The 17,452-nt window shown below is 41.8% G+C and overlaps 1 protein-coding gene and 1 long non-coding RNA gene across 5 annotated transcripts in view; one reads left to right on the top strand and one right to left on the bottom strand.

Annotated features, from left to right (window-relative positions):
* UBE2D2 (ubiquitin conjugating enzyme E2 D2) overlaps positions 1-13,289 on the top strand; it is a 29,632-nt gene extending 16,343 nt beyond the window's left edge. For all 4 annotated transcript variants that reach the window (XM_040573142.1, XM_040573141.1, XM_040573145.1 and 1 more), the window contains 2 exons: positions 10,492-10,585; positions 12,411-13,289. In XM_040573142.1, coding sequence (XP_040429076.1) covers positions 10,492-10,585; positions 12,411-12,456 — 140 coding nt within the window. In that variant the 3' untranslated portion in view covers positions 12,457-13,289. The remainder of the gene's footprint in view (positions 1-10,491; positions 10,586-12,410) is intronic.
* On the bottom strand, positions 63-8,201 carry LOC121077715. Its single transcript, XR_005824268.1, has 2 exons — positions 229-8,201; positions 63-187 (listed from the first exon to the last, which is right to left on the bottom strand). It is a non-coding gene; the product is annotated as an uncharacterized LOC121077715 (long non-coding RNA).
* Positions 13,290-17,452: the final 4,163 nt, after the last annotated feature.

Below are 17,452 nucleotides of genomic sequence, written 5' to 3'. Positions count from 1 at the left end.
CACTCATGAAATAGTTTATAACGTGGAATTAATTTTGAAACCTAAATACAGTTGCAGCATGCTTCTAATTTCTCCCCAGCTCCATTTTTTCCGCTCTGCCTTGAACTGTTTTCCCTTATCCTCTTCAAACTGCATCCTTGTGGCTTAACTAAAGTAAGCCATGGGATCAGTGTGGCCATTGCGTTACCTAGTCCCTTCCATCACCATCTCCTCTCCTAATTGCGTTACCTAGTCCCTTCCATCACCATCTCCTCTCCTAGAGTATGCTTCCTGAGATTAGGTGCATTTACTACTGATCGCTTGTCACTCACTGCAGAAGAGTTCATATGAATACACAAACCCCTTCATATAGCACAAAATGCACGCAAATCTAACCAGTGAGAAAAGTCCTATCAGAGTTCCCTTGGTGGTCATTTTAGGAAGGAGTTAAAGGCAAAAAAAAAAAAAGAAATCCTGATGTATGACTTCAAAGAAATTAAGAATCCCTCTGTCAGAAATAGCAGAGATGTCTTGTCAGAAGGCAGACCAATTTATTAAGGGGCAAGAGCTGACACTTGGAAGCATTCTTGCCTCATACAAGTACAAAAAAAATCCACAAAGGCAACTTCCACTTTCTAGGGTGGATATCTTGGTTTTGGTCAGGCTAGAAGAGTGCCTTTATAGACTTCGGGGCTATTGCAGGTCTCTAGTAACTTCTTGGGTAGCAGAGTAAATTCTTTTGCTGGTAGGAAAAGCTGTTGGGTTAGGTAACTGAAGTGGATAACAGGACTTAAGACATTAGTTAATTCAGCGTGAAGCTTCTGTCCCTTCAAAAGCAACGATGGTGGGCATGGGGGAAGGTGTGCTTTCTCTACTGATACAGAAATCAGGAAAGATTAGAAACAGTTCTAGGAAATAGCTTGTCAAATGCAGCTTCTTCCTTCTGGGGCGTCTGGTAGATCATCAGCAGTTTGTGAACTAGATGCTGCAATTAGTATGTAGTAGCCCAGATTTTGTGCTGCTTTTCATGTTCCCCTGCAAGGGCAAAATGCAGTGACTTCATTTTAGCCTATAATGTCACTTTCTGGTGGAAATACTGGGGACAATCATGTCAGTACTACTTAATTAGGATAATGTAAGTGGTAAAGGTATGGGTCTTGGATCCTCACACTCTGGAGGATGGTAGGCTGTTACAGAAGGCAGTCCGAGTATCTGGTTTAGGAGCCTACATCTGCTAAGTAAAATAACGCCAAAGCTCAGGCATTAGCTATCAGGACACCTCTACTTCAGACTGCAAAATAAACAAGGAAGTTTCTCTACCACTGTGGTAGTAGAAATAACTAGCATCTTGATTTTGCATTCGGCCTCTTGAGTGGTTACCGTTCTGCCTTTGAGTGTTTACTACTCCTAGACTTGTGAAAATGGATTCTGAAGGATAGGGAGGACAACACTGAACATCTCGTGAAATAGAGTAACTTTCTTGTGTTATTTTGAAGTAAGTGTTCATTAAAGAGTACTTACTGTAGAACATGAGGCATCTCCAAATGTAATCTTAAACACCTTGGTGGCTACCTTAATGCCAAAGCTTAAGCAGAATGCATAGGCTTAAATAAAAAATGTTATCACAACCATCATAAATAAGAACCCCAGCTATCTGGAGCAGTGGAATAAAGTGTCTTCACTTGCTTTTAACTGTTATCAGCCATTTTTGGGGAAAAACACTACTTCCTCTTGAATATGGCAAGTAGTGTGCAAGAGTTGAGTGTTTAACTGAAGTACTTCAATAAAGGTCAGGCTAACTTATGCCCCATTCTACTTCTCCCCACTCTGTATTAAGCATTTTATAATTAATGCACCGTGGAGCTTGTATTCAGTGCATTGGAAGATCCTGTCTAGTGAGTAACTTGTCTCATTCACTTAAGAATTTATCTTGCGCTGTTCAGACTCTTCCATGCCCAGTGCAGTGAGTTTTCTGTGGTGCTGCTTGTACAGATGTTTTAAAACAGATTTACTAAGACTTCGGGAATTCCCAACTACCCAGCAAACTAAATTAACTTTATCTTCACAGTGCAGGTTTCAAAATGGGGAAGCTTCTCATCATCTTTCTTTGGCTTTTGTCTATTATAATGCTTACCCAAATGACTGGCAGGGGAACAGGACTTTGTCACGTAACGCTGATCTGTAACAATGTGCTGAGCTAGGGTTGTGTGGGAAACTTTTTCTAGCACTTCCAACTCTCTTGCAATTCTACTATATTTACTTTGGCAACTTCCCAGATGTTGCCCTTGCAGCAAAGAAGACTAACGGTGTCCTGGGATGCGTTAGTCCACGTGTTACCTGCAGGTCGAGGGAGGTGATCCTTCTCCTTTGCTCAGCACTGGTGAGGCCACTCCTGGAGTGCTGAGTCCAGTTCTGGGCTCCCCAGTACAAGAGGGACATGGAGCTACTGGAGAGGCCAACAAGGGGCCATGAAGGTGACGAAGGGACTGGAACATCTCTTCCATGAGGAATGGCTGAGAGAGCAGGGCTGTTCAGCCTGGAGAAGAGGAGGCTTGGGGGATCTTGCCCAGTGTATGTGAAGGGAGGGTGCAAAGAGAAAGCTAGGCCTTTCTCCACGGTGTCCAGTGACAGGACAGGAGGCAACGGGTGCAAACTGAAACACAAGAGGCTCACTCTGAACATCAGGAAGCTGTTTTTTATTGATGGGGTGACCAAGCATTGGCACGGGTTGCCCAGAGATGTTGTGGAGTCTCCCTTCTAGGAGATGGTCAGGAGTCATCTGGACGTGGTCATATCCCCTTGGCTTTGAGTGGCTCTCCTTGAGCAGGGGGTTAGACCAGATGACGTCCAGAGGGGGGAGGATGCTTGAGGGTCCCTGCAACCTCAGGCAATACACCAGGCAAAATTTAATTTTTCTTTCCTAATAACCCGTAAATTGTTGAACTGACTTACCAGGAATTTAAATTGCTTTGAAGCAAGAATTTTAAACTTCTTTAAACTGTATTTAAAGGTGTATTTCCTGTGAGGCTGGGTAAGATTGCTGAAAGTTTAAAATGGGACAGTATAGTTAAGGAATAGGGTTTAACTTCAGCAGGGTTGCTTTTGTTTTTCCAGATGCATCTTGTCCATTCACAAGTAGAAGCCAGTCGTTTGGAAGCTACATTTTGAAGTTGTTTGACACTGTTCTCACTGGTACAAGCTTACTGTTTGTCAGAGCTGATGTTGCTTTCAGAAAACTGACTCAAAAGTTTTGAAGGGTCTGAAACTCAGATGTAGTGATTGTATAGGCAAAAACTTCTTGCAGGAGTTGGCTTTCTGACCGCTTTGAGGCGACTATTTTGATTCAGTATTAATGGGATTTTCTAACCTCAGCAGACTTCATGTTCAATTTCTGTCTATGAGAAAAAGTGAAGTGACTTGTTTGAGGTCACTTGGCAATTTGATAAATTCTCAGCTCTAATGAGACTAAAGTACTAAAGGAAAAATAAAAATATAAAGCTTAGTTCTGTAATCTGCTTGATAGCACAGAGGAGGTTGGCTGTTAGAAACATTAGAAACGCTGTCAGCAGTCATACTTCAATATCTCCCAAAATACACTTTCTGAGCTTTTTTTACTTGTTCACTCACATTATAGTATGCTATTTGGCTGTGCCTGTGCCCTACAAGGATGGACACTGAGCTTCTGCTTTGATATATGCAGTAGTCCTGTGAGCTCTGTCCACTCGAAGTGTAGAGCATAAAGCTAAAAGCTGGATGTTCCTTAAAACCATTGCACGCGTGCCCTGTGCACGTTCTTGGAAGAAAGCCCCTAAGTCTTCAGTGTGTTGGTTCCCCAGACATATCCCTTAACAGCAGCAGAAAGCTTCCAACAGACCGAAGTAGTACAAACCTAGACATGGAGGTTTTTAGCTGTCAGGTTAGTGGTTAGGAAGGGAGGAACCTTAGCTAGTAAGAGAAGTAGAATAGCTGGATTAAAGCCTCTGAAGTGGAGTTGAGTTATGAATTCCTGAGCTGTGATAGGTGTCCAAAGCTCAAACTTATGCTAGCAGAGGTTTCGTAATCCCCAGAGAAACAGGCTGAACTAAACCTGAGCTGATGAACTTTCTTAGTTGCATATTCAAAAACATGCATTTGCCTACATGAGCCAGATTAAAAAGCAGAACAGTCTGGCAGAGCCTGTGGCCTGTCCTCTAGAAGGATGACAAATCGCTTTCTATAGCGAGAACTTACTGGCATAGTATCTGTTATTCACCTGGAGCAGAGTGGGCAAGGGTGGGCTCATGATACTGGCATGGTGTACGACAGTTGCTACCTTTCTATTTTTATCTTACTGTTCCATGTCACTATACCAGCTTTTTGATTATATGGTGAACTTGGGACAACTGTGTGACTTCAGTCAGGGCTGATAACTGAGTATGTATCATCCTGCTGTCCTGTCATCACTTTCCCGGTACTTTAACAAACCTTCTTGGTGCAGATTTGCTTACTTAGTTCCTTAGAAATGGACCTTCCTTTGGTGGGAGAAGACTGGCTTGGTCTGTTGAGGCCTTGTGCCCGATGCAGGAGGTGGCTACAGGAATAACCTTCCTTTTAAAAAGTCAGCTGATCTGTTCTCAATCTAGTGATTTAATTGTCTGCTCTTTGCCTTTAACATAGGAGTGAATTTTGACAGGGGTCTTCGTGGAGAGAGCCAAGGCTGTCACTGTTCACTTTCTGATCTAAGCTGCTTTGGTGCCCAAGGAAACATCTTACTCGTAGATCAACTTTAGATTGACTTCTCTTTGTAGAGCAGTAGTAGCACCAAACTGCTGTTGAATCAGAACACCAGTTAAGAAGTTTCTTTCAGGTAGCTCATTATCTTGGAGTTGGTACTTGCTTTTTAATCTCCTTTCTGTGATTCAGCTGGAGATTCCATTGCTCCTCAGTTGCTGCTTCTCCATAAATGGTCTATGGATATGTGCTTTCTGTAGCAAGTTTTATTTGTAATTCCAGCTAGATTTTAGCCTAACTAGTAGTATAGAGGCTAGTACCCTATATTAAGGGAACAGCTGGAAGTGATGGTTATGAGACCTATTCTGGCGTGTTCACAAAGTGAATGCTTTGAATTCTGACTTTGGAAGATGACTTCTGTGCTGATACAGTGAAGATGATCATCAGCTGTTCTCAGTGATCTTTGGGAAGCCTGTGTCTTACAGGTCAGGTTTCGGACTTACGCATCAAAAGCATCTACATTTCTTAATTAACCAGGATCGCTGTCTTAGTGCAGAATGATAGGACAGAGCTAGTATTATCCTCTTTGTAGTGCCATGTCTGGAGAAACCAGAAGGTGTGGCTCTGGAGTCTCATGTTGTGCTCTAACAAGGCTTAAATAGAGGCTTTCAGTGGTAATGTGGACTTCACTGTGGTAGGAATAGACCTGGCCATTGTCTCGAACGTCAACACAACGTGTGCAAAGGGTTGTACGCCTGCTTCTGATTCCTAACAACCACTGTCGGCAGCAGCTGCGTGCCCATGCAGAGGTGTGTCATAACTGCATGATGCACTTGATTATAAAAGTCACCCATGCCATCAACAGAAGTCAGTTTTGAATAAACTAATGGGTACCTCTGACTTCCCTCTCCTCCTGAGGCACTAGGAAAGACATCTTTCTGGCTGTGTAGCTTACTCCCTCCAACTGGAGCTGAGGGCCCGTGGTTTGTAAAGGAGTCTGTCTACCCCTGTATTATAGGAGCTTGATGTGTCTCTTAGAGTTGTGTGGGCCAATAGCATGTTCCAGTGGGCAGATGGTGGTTTTGTTTTCCATATTGCTCATTTGGCGAGTGCTGGAAGGATCTGTGGATTCATGAATTCTGTCCTCACTAATGACTGAGCTGCTTCATGGCAGAAGAACCGTAACCATGGAGTTTACATCTGGGATTTGCACCTACCTGCGATTTCCATCTGAGGTTTGGCAGAGCAGGAAAGATAAAGTACTTAATGGCAAACAAGGTGGTGATGCAAGAGCACACTGCAGAAGCCTACTGAGAAGATGAGGTGAATCTCACAGCAGTAACCTGTAGCTAAGCTTGCTGACAAGCTGTAAATGGCATGATTCTCTGCACATTGAAGCTACCTGGGAGACTACCCTTGAATTTTGGAGCACTTTATACGCTTTAGGGGAAGTCTTGCAGTGGAAACTCGGAATAGCATTGTGCAACGTGATGTTGGTAGACCTCAGTTGGCTTCAAAGTGTGTTAAGTAAACAGTTGGCTTGAGACGATAAACTTTTATCAATGCTCTAGGTATGGGGAAGCTAAGACCATTAACTTTTTTAGAAACACTTTAAGAAACACTTTGTTAACAGTCTTTCTCCTTGATTAGTTCTGTTCTCCCCATTCCTTGTTTAGATGTCGTGGAGTACTTGGTCCATGCTAGTTCATAGCAGTAAGAATCCCTCTAAAGGTATAAGCTTTTCTCATTGTCTGCAGTACGTGGGTGGGAATCACAGTTGAAGTGACTTCTCTGAATTAAGAGTGAAGAGATGATAAATCCTGTATTATTCAGGGGGTTCAAACCCCTTAACTATCTTGTGTAGTTCTTCAACTTAATTCTGTTGTCACAAGACTTGTTTTTGTGAACATGTACTGTTTTGTGCTAATCTTGATGTTTACCAGTCAAATGACTACATAAGCATCAAGGCTTTACTACAAAATTAATTGCAATAATACTCGACTGCACTGCAGAAGGTGGTCTGCCGATTCTATTGCAGTGTTATCTTAATTACTGTAATGCATCAAAGAACTTGTATATATACATAGCTGATGCTCTGAGGACTAAGGATTATTTCCTCTTCCCATTTGCATTTGGGTCCTTAAACTTTATGCAAAGGTAATTTCTTTTTTTAGGGGTGTTAGTGGTGGTGTAGAGGCCGCTTACATTGATTGGTCTAAAGTGTGTGAATATGTGCTATGTTCTGATGGGAAACCTCAGAAAATTCAGAATTATTTTGTACAAATAGCTGGGTTCAGCAGGCTATTAAAATTACACCACTTTAATTAAATTCCAGTTAAAAAACTTCTGCTTGCTGAAGCTATACAGATCAAAGATTTGAAGTTGCAAGAAGCCAGGGCAAGCATAATGGACAATAGTTTTTTTGAAGTCTTCGTTAATCAGAAGACCGCTGAATATGGCAGTGCAGCTTGAAACTAAATGGTCTAGACCATTTCTTAAAATTTTGGAGTAAGACTTCCTATAATACAAATGAAATACTGCAGAATGAAATCTAGAAATTATTTTTAAAGTTAGTAAATTGCCAGAACTCATTGAAAGCACTTAGGTAGCGATTGAGTTCTAGTAAAGGACAACCTCCTCTAGTAAAGAGTATTAGTGTTTTTAATGGCCAGCAAGTCACTCATGCCAATAGTTTGTAAGCAGAGAACTAAAACTCTTGGGACACTGATGAACTCTTCCTTTCCTTTCAGGAAAGGAAATGCTGTTGAAGGCAGACTTGAGTCTTACCAGACAAAACTGACTTAATATGCAACCCTGGGGGGATTGCTGTAGCTCTGAAGGTCACGAAGCAACACCCTGGTTTTCCCATGCTAACAGCTGAACACCACCTGTGTGGTCTGGTGTTAGAGCAGGTGATGGTGAGAGCAAGGTTGATGTGAGATGTGAATGAGGAGCTCCCACTCAGTACCACGGGTGTTGAGCATTAGAGTGGTTGGGGAAGGTAGGCAGAGTGGGCTGACCTGGCTTGTAGCTGGGTTCTGCTGGTGAGGGGTGAGCCATCGTGTTCAAAAAAAAGTCCTTGGCAATTAAAGGACTGGTAAAAGAAGACTTCATAGAATATCCTAAGTTAGAAGGGACATGCAAGGAATAGAGTCCAAGTACTGGCTCTACGCAAGACTACCTGAAAATGAAACCATATTTCTGAGAGCGTTGTCCAAATGCTTCTTGTACTCTGGCAGGCTTGGTGCTGTGACCCAGTGCCATGGGGAGCCTGTTCCAGTGACCCCTGCCTAGGGGAGCAGGTAGAATACTTGACCAGGAAACTGTGACTGGATTTCCTCCTGCTTCTGTTAAAGGGAGGGGACAGGTGTTAGCTTTTTTACTCATCCTACCACCTGAAGAAACTTCAGTGACCAGTGGATTATCAGTGGAGTCTGACAAGTACAAAGAAATGGGCCACAGGAAAAGAGCTGGAGAAACTGCCATGTTCAAGCTACACTGACCAGGAGCAGGTGGGTGTAAGGTGGTAGAGATCGCTGTTACTTAACACTAGTGTGAGTCTTGCTCGGTATTCTTGGGGGAAAAACAAAACTGAAACTGGTGGAAAACACTACAGGTAATAAACCTGCTGTGTATGTTACATTGTCTGCCTTACTCTTCAGCCTTTGTTAAAAGAGAGCAAGCAGTTCAGGACCAGTGGTTTCTACACGCCTCCAGCAAGCAACTAAAATCTTTATGCTATGATGGTTCAGTGAGGTATTTGAATTAATGGTCTGAGTGGCAATTGATTGTAGGGAATAAATACTTTCCGCTATGTTTTATTACAAGAGGACGGTAGAAAATCACAAGTGCAGAATGAAACTGGAAATAGTCGATTTAAAACTTAAATTCCAGTTGTTCCATGAATAGTTGGTTTATGGAACTTACTGCTGAAAGAGGTGTCTCACATCAAAGTATTTGAGACCTGAAAGGAGTGGATCCTTTAAAGAAAGCCATTTGTAGATGCAGATTTGTGTCGGTAGATGGCACTTCTGAAAATAGCTCAACAGCTTACCATCAGAAGTATTACATCTTAAGTGTTAAAGCTGCCCTTTGTTCTAAGGTTACTTTCAGTAGAGACTGTGTGCATGGTCCAAATGCTGTCAGGGTACTAAGACAACCAGTTGAGAGGGTTGAGTACTTCCATATTATTGAGTTAAATATCTAAGACTGACTAATTAGTGGGTCAAAGCTGTTCTTGGTAATTTGCCAGTCATCTTGGAAGTCTTGGTTCTTAATATCACATGTAATGTAGAATGTCACCTGTAAGAAGTTGTTTGTCTAGTTGGAGATGGCCAACCGTTTCCAGTTTACAGCGCTATTCTGACTCAAAGCGGAGCAAGATGCTGGAGGAAGAGGTTGTTCTTTACTAATGGGTTCTGAAAGCTTTTAACTTGAAATTCATGATTTTCTAGTGAAGGGTTAGAGAAACATGCAGAAAAACTGACCTGGGTGTTCTTATTGCTGAGTAGCTAGACCAGCTGAGACCTAGCTTTCACTCTTGTTGCACTTGGAGAATCTTCCACAGTTTACATGAATCAGACCTGTTCTCCCCTTTCTCTCTGGCTACATCTAGCCATTCTTTGTTTTGTGGTCTCTCTTCTAAGCTATCTCTATTTAAAAAGTGAGTTGTAGAATGCATGCGGTTCTTTCTTTCACTTTTCAGCTGATACCTTGCAGCACACTGGTTGTCTCCTCTATTCCATGTCACAGTAGCAACTGATGGAAGTTCTAACAGATCAGTGTTCAGTGCCTTCAAACTTAAAACTGCTGTCATTTCCAACTTGCTTGGAGGATGTCTTGTGACGACTCTGCTGTTATTGATGAAGGAACATACGGAGTGTCATTGTTTGTAACACTTCCAGCTAGTTATAACCAAAGGAATGTTTGGCGTTTCTTAGAGGGCAAGAAGTCCTTGACATGCTTCATGTAGTATTGTCCCAATATGTTTTGCTTATAACTTACTGCCTTCTCATCTCTTTGGCTTTGTTGTGAACGTAGGAATGTGCACATGCTATCTGTAGGTTTGCAGACAGTCTCCTGGCTCCTTATATGGATGAAGGTTGATGCTATGCTAAGCAGCATCATATGGGCGGGATGTGGCTTCTGGAGTACATACAATATATATTTATAGTGAAACTTTAAAGTTCAGGGCTTTGTGGTTGGCGTGAATGCAGTAAGCAGTGCTTTCTTGATTCGTTTGAATACTACTGTAGAATAAATTTTATTTCAGCTTATGCTGAGGAAATAATTGGATAAAGTCTCTTAATTCTCAGCAAGACTAGCGTTATTTTAAACGTCCAGTTAAGGGTTTGTCAGCAGCTCGTACTTCCTTCATCTCAGATGGATCTCTGCCTTTTGACTTCTGATCAGTGCTTCTGTAAGTCATCAACAATAAGGTCACTTTTTTAGGCAAAAGCTGAGTTTCAAGTGTAGTAACAGGTGTATGTTCTGAGAAGGCTTTCAGGTACTGTTTCAAACAGAATACTTCTGCCTTGTGATTATAAGGCTGTAACCAGATACCCTTCCCTAGAAGGTTCCCGGTTGTGGTGGTAATACTAAAAAGGCTTGTGGTCACGCACAGTTGATTAGTTAAACCAGTTTTCTTCTTCAAATTGTCTTGGCTGAAGTATGTGGGATTAGTGCTCCGTAGCATTTTAAAAAATGATGCTAATTCTCATGTCTAGAGGGGTAGCAAGTAGGCTGGCTGAATTCTGCAGGTGTCTTCAGTACTCTAATGCAGTATTTCTTTTTTCTCCCTAGTACTTTTGTCCATCTGTTCTCTGTTGTGTGATCCCAATCCAGATGATCCTTTAGTGCCTGAGATTGCACGGATCTACAAAACAGATAGAGAAAAGTAAGTATGGAAGCCAAAAATGTATCATAAGCGGAATCCATGCTTAATTAGTAAAGGGGAACTGAAAAGACCTGTTTCTTGGAAAAGTGTGAAAAGTGTTCTGCTGTTCTCACTCTGTATCTGTGGTAGTCTGAGAGTTTCCTGGGTTGAGTAATACAGCCATCTTCACAGCTTTTCATTTCTGTAGGAAAAAGACATACTTGCCAGTGGAAGTGAATTAAGCAGTGGCCTTGTGCTTCTGTTGGTTGGTTGTTCCATTTTCATTCTACACAATAGCTTTTCATTAGTGTTGTAGCTGTTAATTACAGGTTTGCTTAATTTAATGAGAATGTGAAGTGAACAATGCAAATGTGTTTCATATGAAACCAAGCTGAATGTGAACAGATTTTAATAGCCTTCATTGTGTGCTTTAATCTTAAATAGCCAGCAGAGGGAGAACAAGTGACTTTAGTGCAGGAATGTTTCAATGCTATCGGGTGGTGATGGAGTCATGCGAGCAAGGCAATAACAAAAAAAAAATTTTCATCTTCATTTGACTCAAGGAAAGAATAAATGGTATAGAGGTGGGGTGAGAGGACTCGAGCTCTTTCTGAAGTAAAGTTAACATAATGAGAGAACTTCACTAATGAGAAGACTTGAATTGCTTTGTTTAAAAGCAATAGCTTAATTGTGTGAAGTTTTACACCTCACTGTTCCATCTTACCAGTGGTGTTAACTTCTGAAGCTATATTGTCATCTAATGAGAACAAGATAGGAAGGGAAAGTGATCCATCAACTTGCATGTTTGAGGAAGTGTTAGGAAGTCCATGGATCGCTTCTAATCAGAGCTGCAAGATTTACAGTACATACTTCAAGCCACAGCCAAGTGACTGACTACACTTGCATACTTAATGTAGGACACTTCTTTTGCAAGATTAAGAAACTTTTGTACTTAAACGTAACTGGCCTCGCTCCTGAATAGTCTCAGAAAAGTAAAATAATAGTTGTTTTCCCGTGTTCATGAGTGCTTTGTCTAATATCTTAAGCTAAAGAACCTTGTCTACAGACTAAATTCCATTACAAAAACTTAGCAAGGAATTTTCTAGTTACTTATATTAACTGTGCTCTTTCTGCAAACTGTAGAACAAGAACAACTTGAATTCTGTTGAGAAACGCAGCTGTTATCAGTATTGTAAATGGCAATGACTGCTTTGTTTTACATGACTAACCTGAGCTTCCTCTAGATACGACACTGGCTATAAAGGGTATTCTTCCAAGCCACCTGTAGCTTTTGCTCCAGAAGGAGCATATTGTACCTTTAGAATAAAAACTTCTGGTGGACAAGTCTTTGTGTCCTGATAGTCATCAGAATATCTAAATTCAGTGTGTAGCATGGAACAAGCCCGTCAGGGTTTGGTAGCCTAGTAAATACCAAGTACTAGGCTTAACTTCATAAGGGAAGAATGATGCGGGAGGGAAACATCCTTCTTTACGGAATGCAGATTTTTAATTTTGGCAGTAGTAATTTCCCTAGGGCTACAGTGCTTGGGGGCTGGGAGAGGAGTAGGTAAAAACCTCCTGAAAATACTTCTCAAACGTGCTCTAGTTCTGTTTTGTGGCTTGAATCAGGAAGACCTTGTATACCTCTTGTAAATATGGCAAGCTTCTTATCCATGAACTACTGTGGGTTTTTCCCCATTTGCCTAACAGTTTGGTTTGCTTTGTAATTTTACAAGTTAATGGTACTACTGCAGAGTGCAATTTCATGTCATGTGTAGACTAGACTGCTGGAGTTGAAGTATTGTTCAGATGTTATGTTAAGTAAATCCTCTTTTTATACATACAGGTACAACAGAATAGCTCGGGAATGGACTCAGAAGTATGCGATGTAATTAAAGAAATTATTGGATAACCTCTACAAATAAAGATAGGGGAACTCTGAAAGAGAAAGTCCTTTTGATTTCCATTTGACTGCTTTCTATGAGCCCACGCCTCATCTTCCCCTGTGCACATGTTTACCTGATACAGCAGTGCTGCGTGTTGTACATACTTGGAACAACAAAATAGAAATACTGTATTTCCCCGTACCAACATTGACTCCTAGCAGAGAAGTGTGTGTGTGAAAAGCTAGTTCTTCAGTCATAACTTTGTGAGCCTAAAAGCATTCCTTGTTGGTTTAAATTGGGTAATAAAATGTGAATGGGAGACTTACGGTGGATTTCATATTTCTAGGGACGGTGTTGCTGATCCATGAAGGATTTTAAGTGGAATCCTTTTAAACTCATAACAGTTATGAAAGGCCAGGTGAAGAACTTGAAGCTGTTTCTGTATTCATTTTATTCTGAAGGACCGACACCTTAGGTAAATGTTATGACCAATGAGAGAAACTGTACCCACATCCTGTGTTTAAGGTCTAAGTTTAACCGGTCAACATTTAAATGGATTGGAGCTATTAGTGCATCAAGTGATGTTGATTTGTTTCAACTCTCTCCCCTCCTTCATACTCTTTTTGGTTTGTATGTGGTTTCTCAGTTAATACATAGCTAATAGCTCTTATTTTTCTTAAGTTTTTTAACTGCTTAGGTCTTTCTGGATGTAAGGGTAAAAAAATCCATTTGACAGAAAACTTGTGTATATTTAAAGACCCAACTGCTCCCCTGGAGCTTGTACGTTCAAGAATGATTAATCTGTGTAATAAACTGATTACTACAGTCATTACATATAACTTTGTGTGAATAGGCTTTTAATTATTAAGAGCAGTTTGTTACAGGCTAAAACTAATGGTGGATTTGATTTCTCTAGAACTTCTGCATTCACAAATGGTTGCATTTGAAAATCATGAAGTGATTTGGTTTGCATCACACAAGGCTATGCACCTGAACAAGACAACCATAAGCTTAAGCACTTACATGAAATCAGGATGTGTAGTGTGCCAGGAACTTGACTGTTAAAACCAAATAAGCAGTTTACTAAATGAATGACATTTTACAAAGCCTAATGGTATTATTCCCACTTGCATGGGACCTAACACAATGCATATGTACTGTAGGTAAGTGAAACCTTATGTAACTAAAATAATGGATGTAAAAGGGTATTAAAAACAAACTACCAAACACATCAGCACAAACTTTCATAAAATGTAGCTTTTACATAATTACTTTGCACTAAACATTTGCAAATGTTCATACACTTTTAAATTGTACTTGTATGTGTCTTTTTTGAACAAAGTCTTCACTTGAATCTAGTGAAAAATGTAGTTTGAAACTTTTCTTTGTATACGAAGTGTATTTGCCAGCATCATTCGTGTGAAATAGGTGAGTCTGCAAGTTTCTCCTCTTAGTACAATTGTAAACAAAGCCATCAACTATAAAGGAGAGGCTGTGGCCTCCAGCTTTCCAGCCACAGGGGTGCGTCCCATCCATTTTCAAATGCATCTTTACACTCTTGCACAAATGAGGAATAAATGTCCACTGCCTTTGGTCTAAATCTGTTCTACTTGTCTCATCTCTCAATGTCCTTCTGTGTGCAACTCTAGCTGTAAATGTGAGCAGTGTTATCGGAGTCCTCTGTACAGCAAGCTGTAGGTAAAACTTAAATACATGTGTGTCTCCAGCAGGCTTGAAGACTACTGTGTTAGCCATGTGATGAAATTACTGCCTTTGAACTGTTGTTGGGGGGACAAGGCAGTGCCTTCTGTTGGAGGCAGCTACAAAGCAATAGAGCAGAGCTTTGCTCAGAAGGATGAGGAGCACAGAGCTGTGGTTCCTGGCCAGGTGACAGAGCTACAGGCAAGGGGGAGAGGAATGGTGTGCAAGGATTAGTAAGAACTGGCTGATCTTGACACCCCGACGTTAATGCCACAAGGTCTCAGAAAGGTCTCAGAAAAGCAGTAAGTGGCCTATTGCTCAAGTGTGGCCCTGGGTAAAAACATGTTATATTGTCAAAACTAGAATGTAAGCCAGTGGCTGCACACCTGCCTGAAGTATCTCGGTTTTGTTAGTCTTCAACTGTCTGGCATTACCTTTTACTAAACTTCTAACATGCAAGCTAATGCTCCTGCTAGACCCTTCATGACAGAGGGAGAGAGCATGCTCCACCTTTGGTGGAGCCATCCTCATGTTCTTGTAGTAAGTACCTGGTGACCCCCCCTCCTTCTTGGAGAAGATGAGGAGGGTGGTGTAGAGTTGTTGCAAACCTTGCAACAAGCAAGACTTGGAATTTCCTTTAGCTGCTTTACCAGTGAGCCACCCAAGAATGACCTCTTGTGACAGATCTGTCTGTTTTTTGACTCCAGCAGTTACTAGAAGAGGCCAAGAGGCATGTACAGAAGAGCTGTAATTGGGAGAGAAAGGAAGGAATGGTAACAAATGTAGAAATCATGGACGATGGTTTTGCTTCCTGTGGTAGGGTGAATGCCATATATGCTAGGTGAGAAGGAAGTAATACAGCCATGTAGAAGTTGAAACAGTTGAGTCCTGAATGTTGAAACAACCTTAGCTTAGATGCAACACCTCTGCCTGTGTTAAGACGGTGGTCTCATTTGAAATGAATTCTTCAAGCGGTTCAGAATTCCGCACTGATAGCATGATGAAAGTCAAGGTTTAGTAAAGGCAAGCCTAAGTAAGCAGTATTTCTTAAGGATGGAGTTCCTCATGGGCTGGCCGTTTGTACTGTGAAATGGAGGAGGAAGCCTTTCTTCCAGGGTTTAGCTAAAAACCTGGTCTAGTTTATAGCCTTTTGGGACTAGAAACTTGCTCTTTGAAACTGTCTATGGTCAACTGTAATGAAGCAGGACAAGAAGGCATGGGCCCTGGTTGTTGCCTTTCTAGGAACTCTGAACTTGTTGCATGATGAATTTCAGTCCCTGTCCAATTTTTTTTTACTTGATTTAGTATTTTAACTGCTTTGTTTTGCATGGCTTTTTTTTTTTGCACTGGAACTTCCATGGTGTAGATTGTACATGCTTATTCAGTTTCCTTTTTATTATTTTTTCTTGTCATGTGCTAAGCAAGTCTTTTATTTATTTTTTTTAAATGGTGTTGGATTGCTTAGTTTCCTCCAACTCTGGCAGTGCTGTAAAGCCGAACCTCTGTGACTGGATACATTGCTTATGTTCGTCAGTACCCATCCCCTGCAAGAGTACACCAGAGGCCAAATGACTCCAAGTGCAGTGAGCCATGCTGCATTATAACACACACAACCTGTATCTTCTAGCACCGTTGCTTCCTTGAAGCAGCTGGCGTTATTTGGCAGTACATATACCTCCTTGTAGCATGTACTGTCTGTAACTTGAGTTTGCAGGGGCTATTTGTATCCATGTATGGTACTTGCCTACAAAATAACATAATCCCATATATTTCAGAAACTTCTCTAGCTCAATACTAAGTGGCCACTATTAAATATGCAGGAATTGCCAGTTAGCTTAAACAGTGGGTAATGGGTGCTGGACTCTAAGCCAAGGCAACATTGACCTACTAACTAAGGTGGCGCTCACTGTAGGCACTACTTGAGGCCTGATGACTTGATATCTGCAAGTTATCCTTGGGTAGGATGTGCTGTTGAATTTTTTGAGTAGCCTTTTGTCAGTGCAAGCACAAAGTTTTGCATTGAGGTTGCTTTCCTATACAAGTGCTTACTGAAGTGTCTACATTTTTTTCTGTTCCGCCTGGACACATCAAATGCTATCAGAGAAAGTGGAATGAGGATGCAGTCCTGTGTCCCTAGCAGATTCAGTAAAGTGACCTGTCCCCTGCCACTGGAGGCTGTGGCTTTCCTAGCTCTTGGTAGCTGCAGCTACTGATGGAAACGTCTGGCTTCATTTTCTAACAGTCCTAATCATCCTCTTGCTGCTTGCAGCAGTAAAAGGGCGCTAGAGCTGTTTTCCATGTTCCCTGTGCTGAAGTACGGTAGAATATCAGAAGTCTAAAGGAAAGGCAATGGGAATTGCTTTGCTCAGCTGAAGTCTGCATTCCTCGTGGGCCCTGAGCAGCTCTTGCTGGGAGAAAGAACCTGGCAGAACACCTGGCCACGTGGGAGGTGCAGAGGACAACTGGCCTGCTCCAAGCGGTTAAAATTTGTTCATGTGTCACCTTGCTCTAAAGAACCAGAGTAACGTAACAACGCATCTCTTGAACAGACTCGGTGCTTCACTCCAGATGGAGGAGTGCTTTGGCTTAGGTTCCAGGCATGCTTGCTTGCCCAGGCGGAGTTTGGAAGCCTTCTGCAAGAAGAAACCCCCCCCCCCAGAGGGATTTTAGAGGAGAAGGAGGGCCATCCTTTCCCTCATAACCAATCCTTAAAGAACCTTGGAGCAATCTTGCTCTCATCCCTTCAGCATTAGGGAAGCCTACCTCTGTCTCCTACAACTACCTAGAAAAGTTTCATTTTCCTTCCTCACCCATTAACTGTTGTTTCCTTCCGTTCCTTGGCTCCTGTGTGTAGGCTTGTAACAAGCCTGTGATCAGAGTGGCAAACTGTAGTTGTTTTGGGGTTTGGCAGAAGCTGTTTCCTACAGGGAATACACAGGGATGAGAAGTGCTTTGAGGGTGCCTGATGGAAGATTAAAAACAGGAGAAAAGCTTGCTGCCATCTTTCTGGATGTGTGGAGACCAGCCCCTGCATGTGTGGCAGCCATCAGAGGCATTAGGAGTTCCTACAGCATCATCTCGCTGCCCCTCCCCTGCCCTCCCCTGGAACGTGTGTGTGACTAGAGCTATTCTAACACTACCTGTACTGTTGTAATGTGTTGCAATTTGATCGCCATTAAATGATTCCGTTAAACTTACCGTGGCTTGATTGCTTTTTTGCTTTAACTGTGCCTTTTGCCCGTTTTTCAGCTTGCCTTGGCTCATTTTTTTCTTTCCTCTTGTGACGAGTTTCGCGTTCTCC

The sequence above is a fragment of the Cygnus olor genome, chromosome 14 (genome assembly GCF_009769625.2).
Source record: "Cygnus olor isolate bCygOlo1 chromosome 14, bCygOlo1.pri.v2, whole genome shotgun sequence".
NCBI lineage: Eukaryota > Metazoa > Chordata > Aves > Anseriformes > Anatidae > Cygnus > Cygnus olor.
This window is presented reverse-complemented; position numbering and strand designations above follow the sequence as displayed.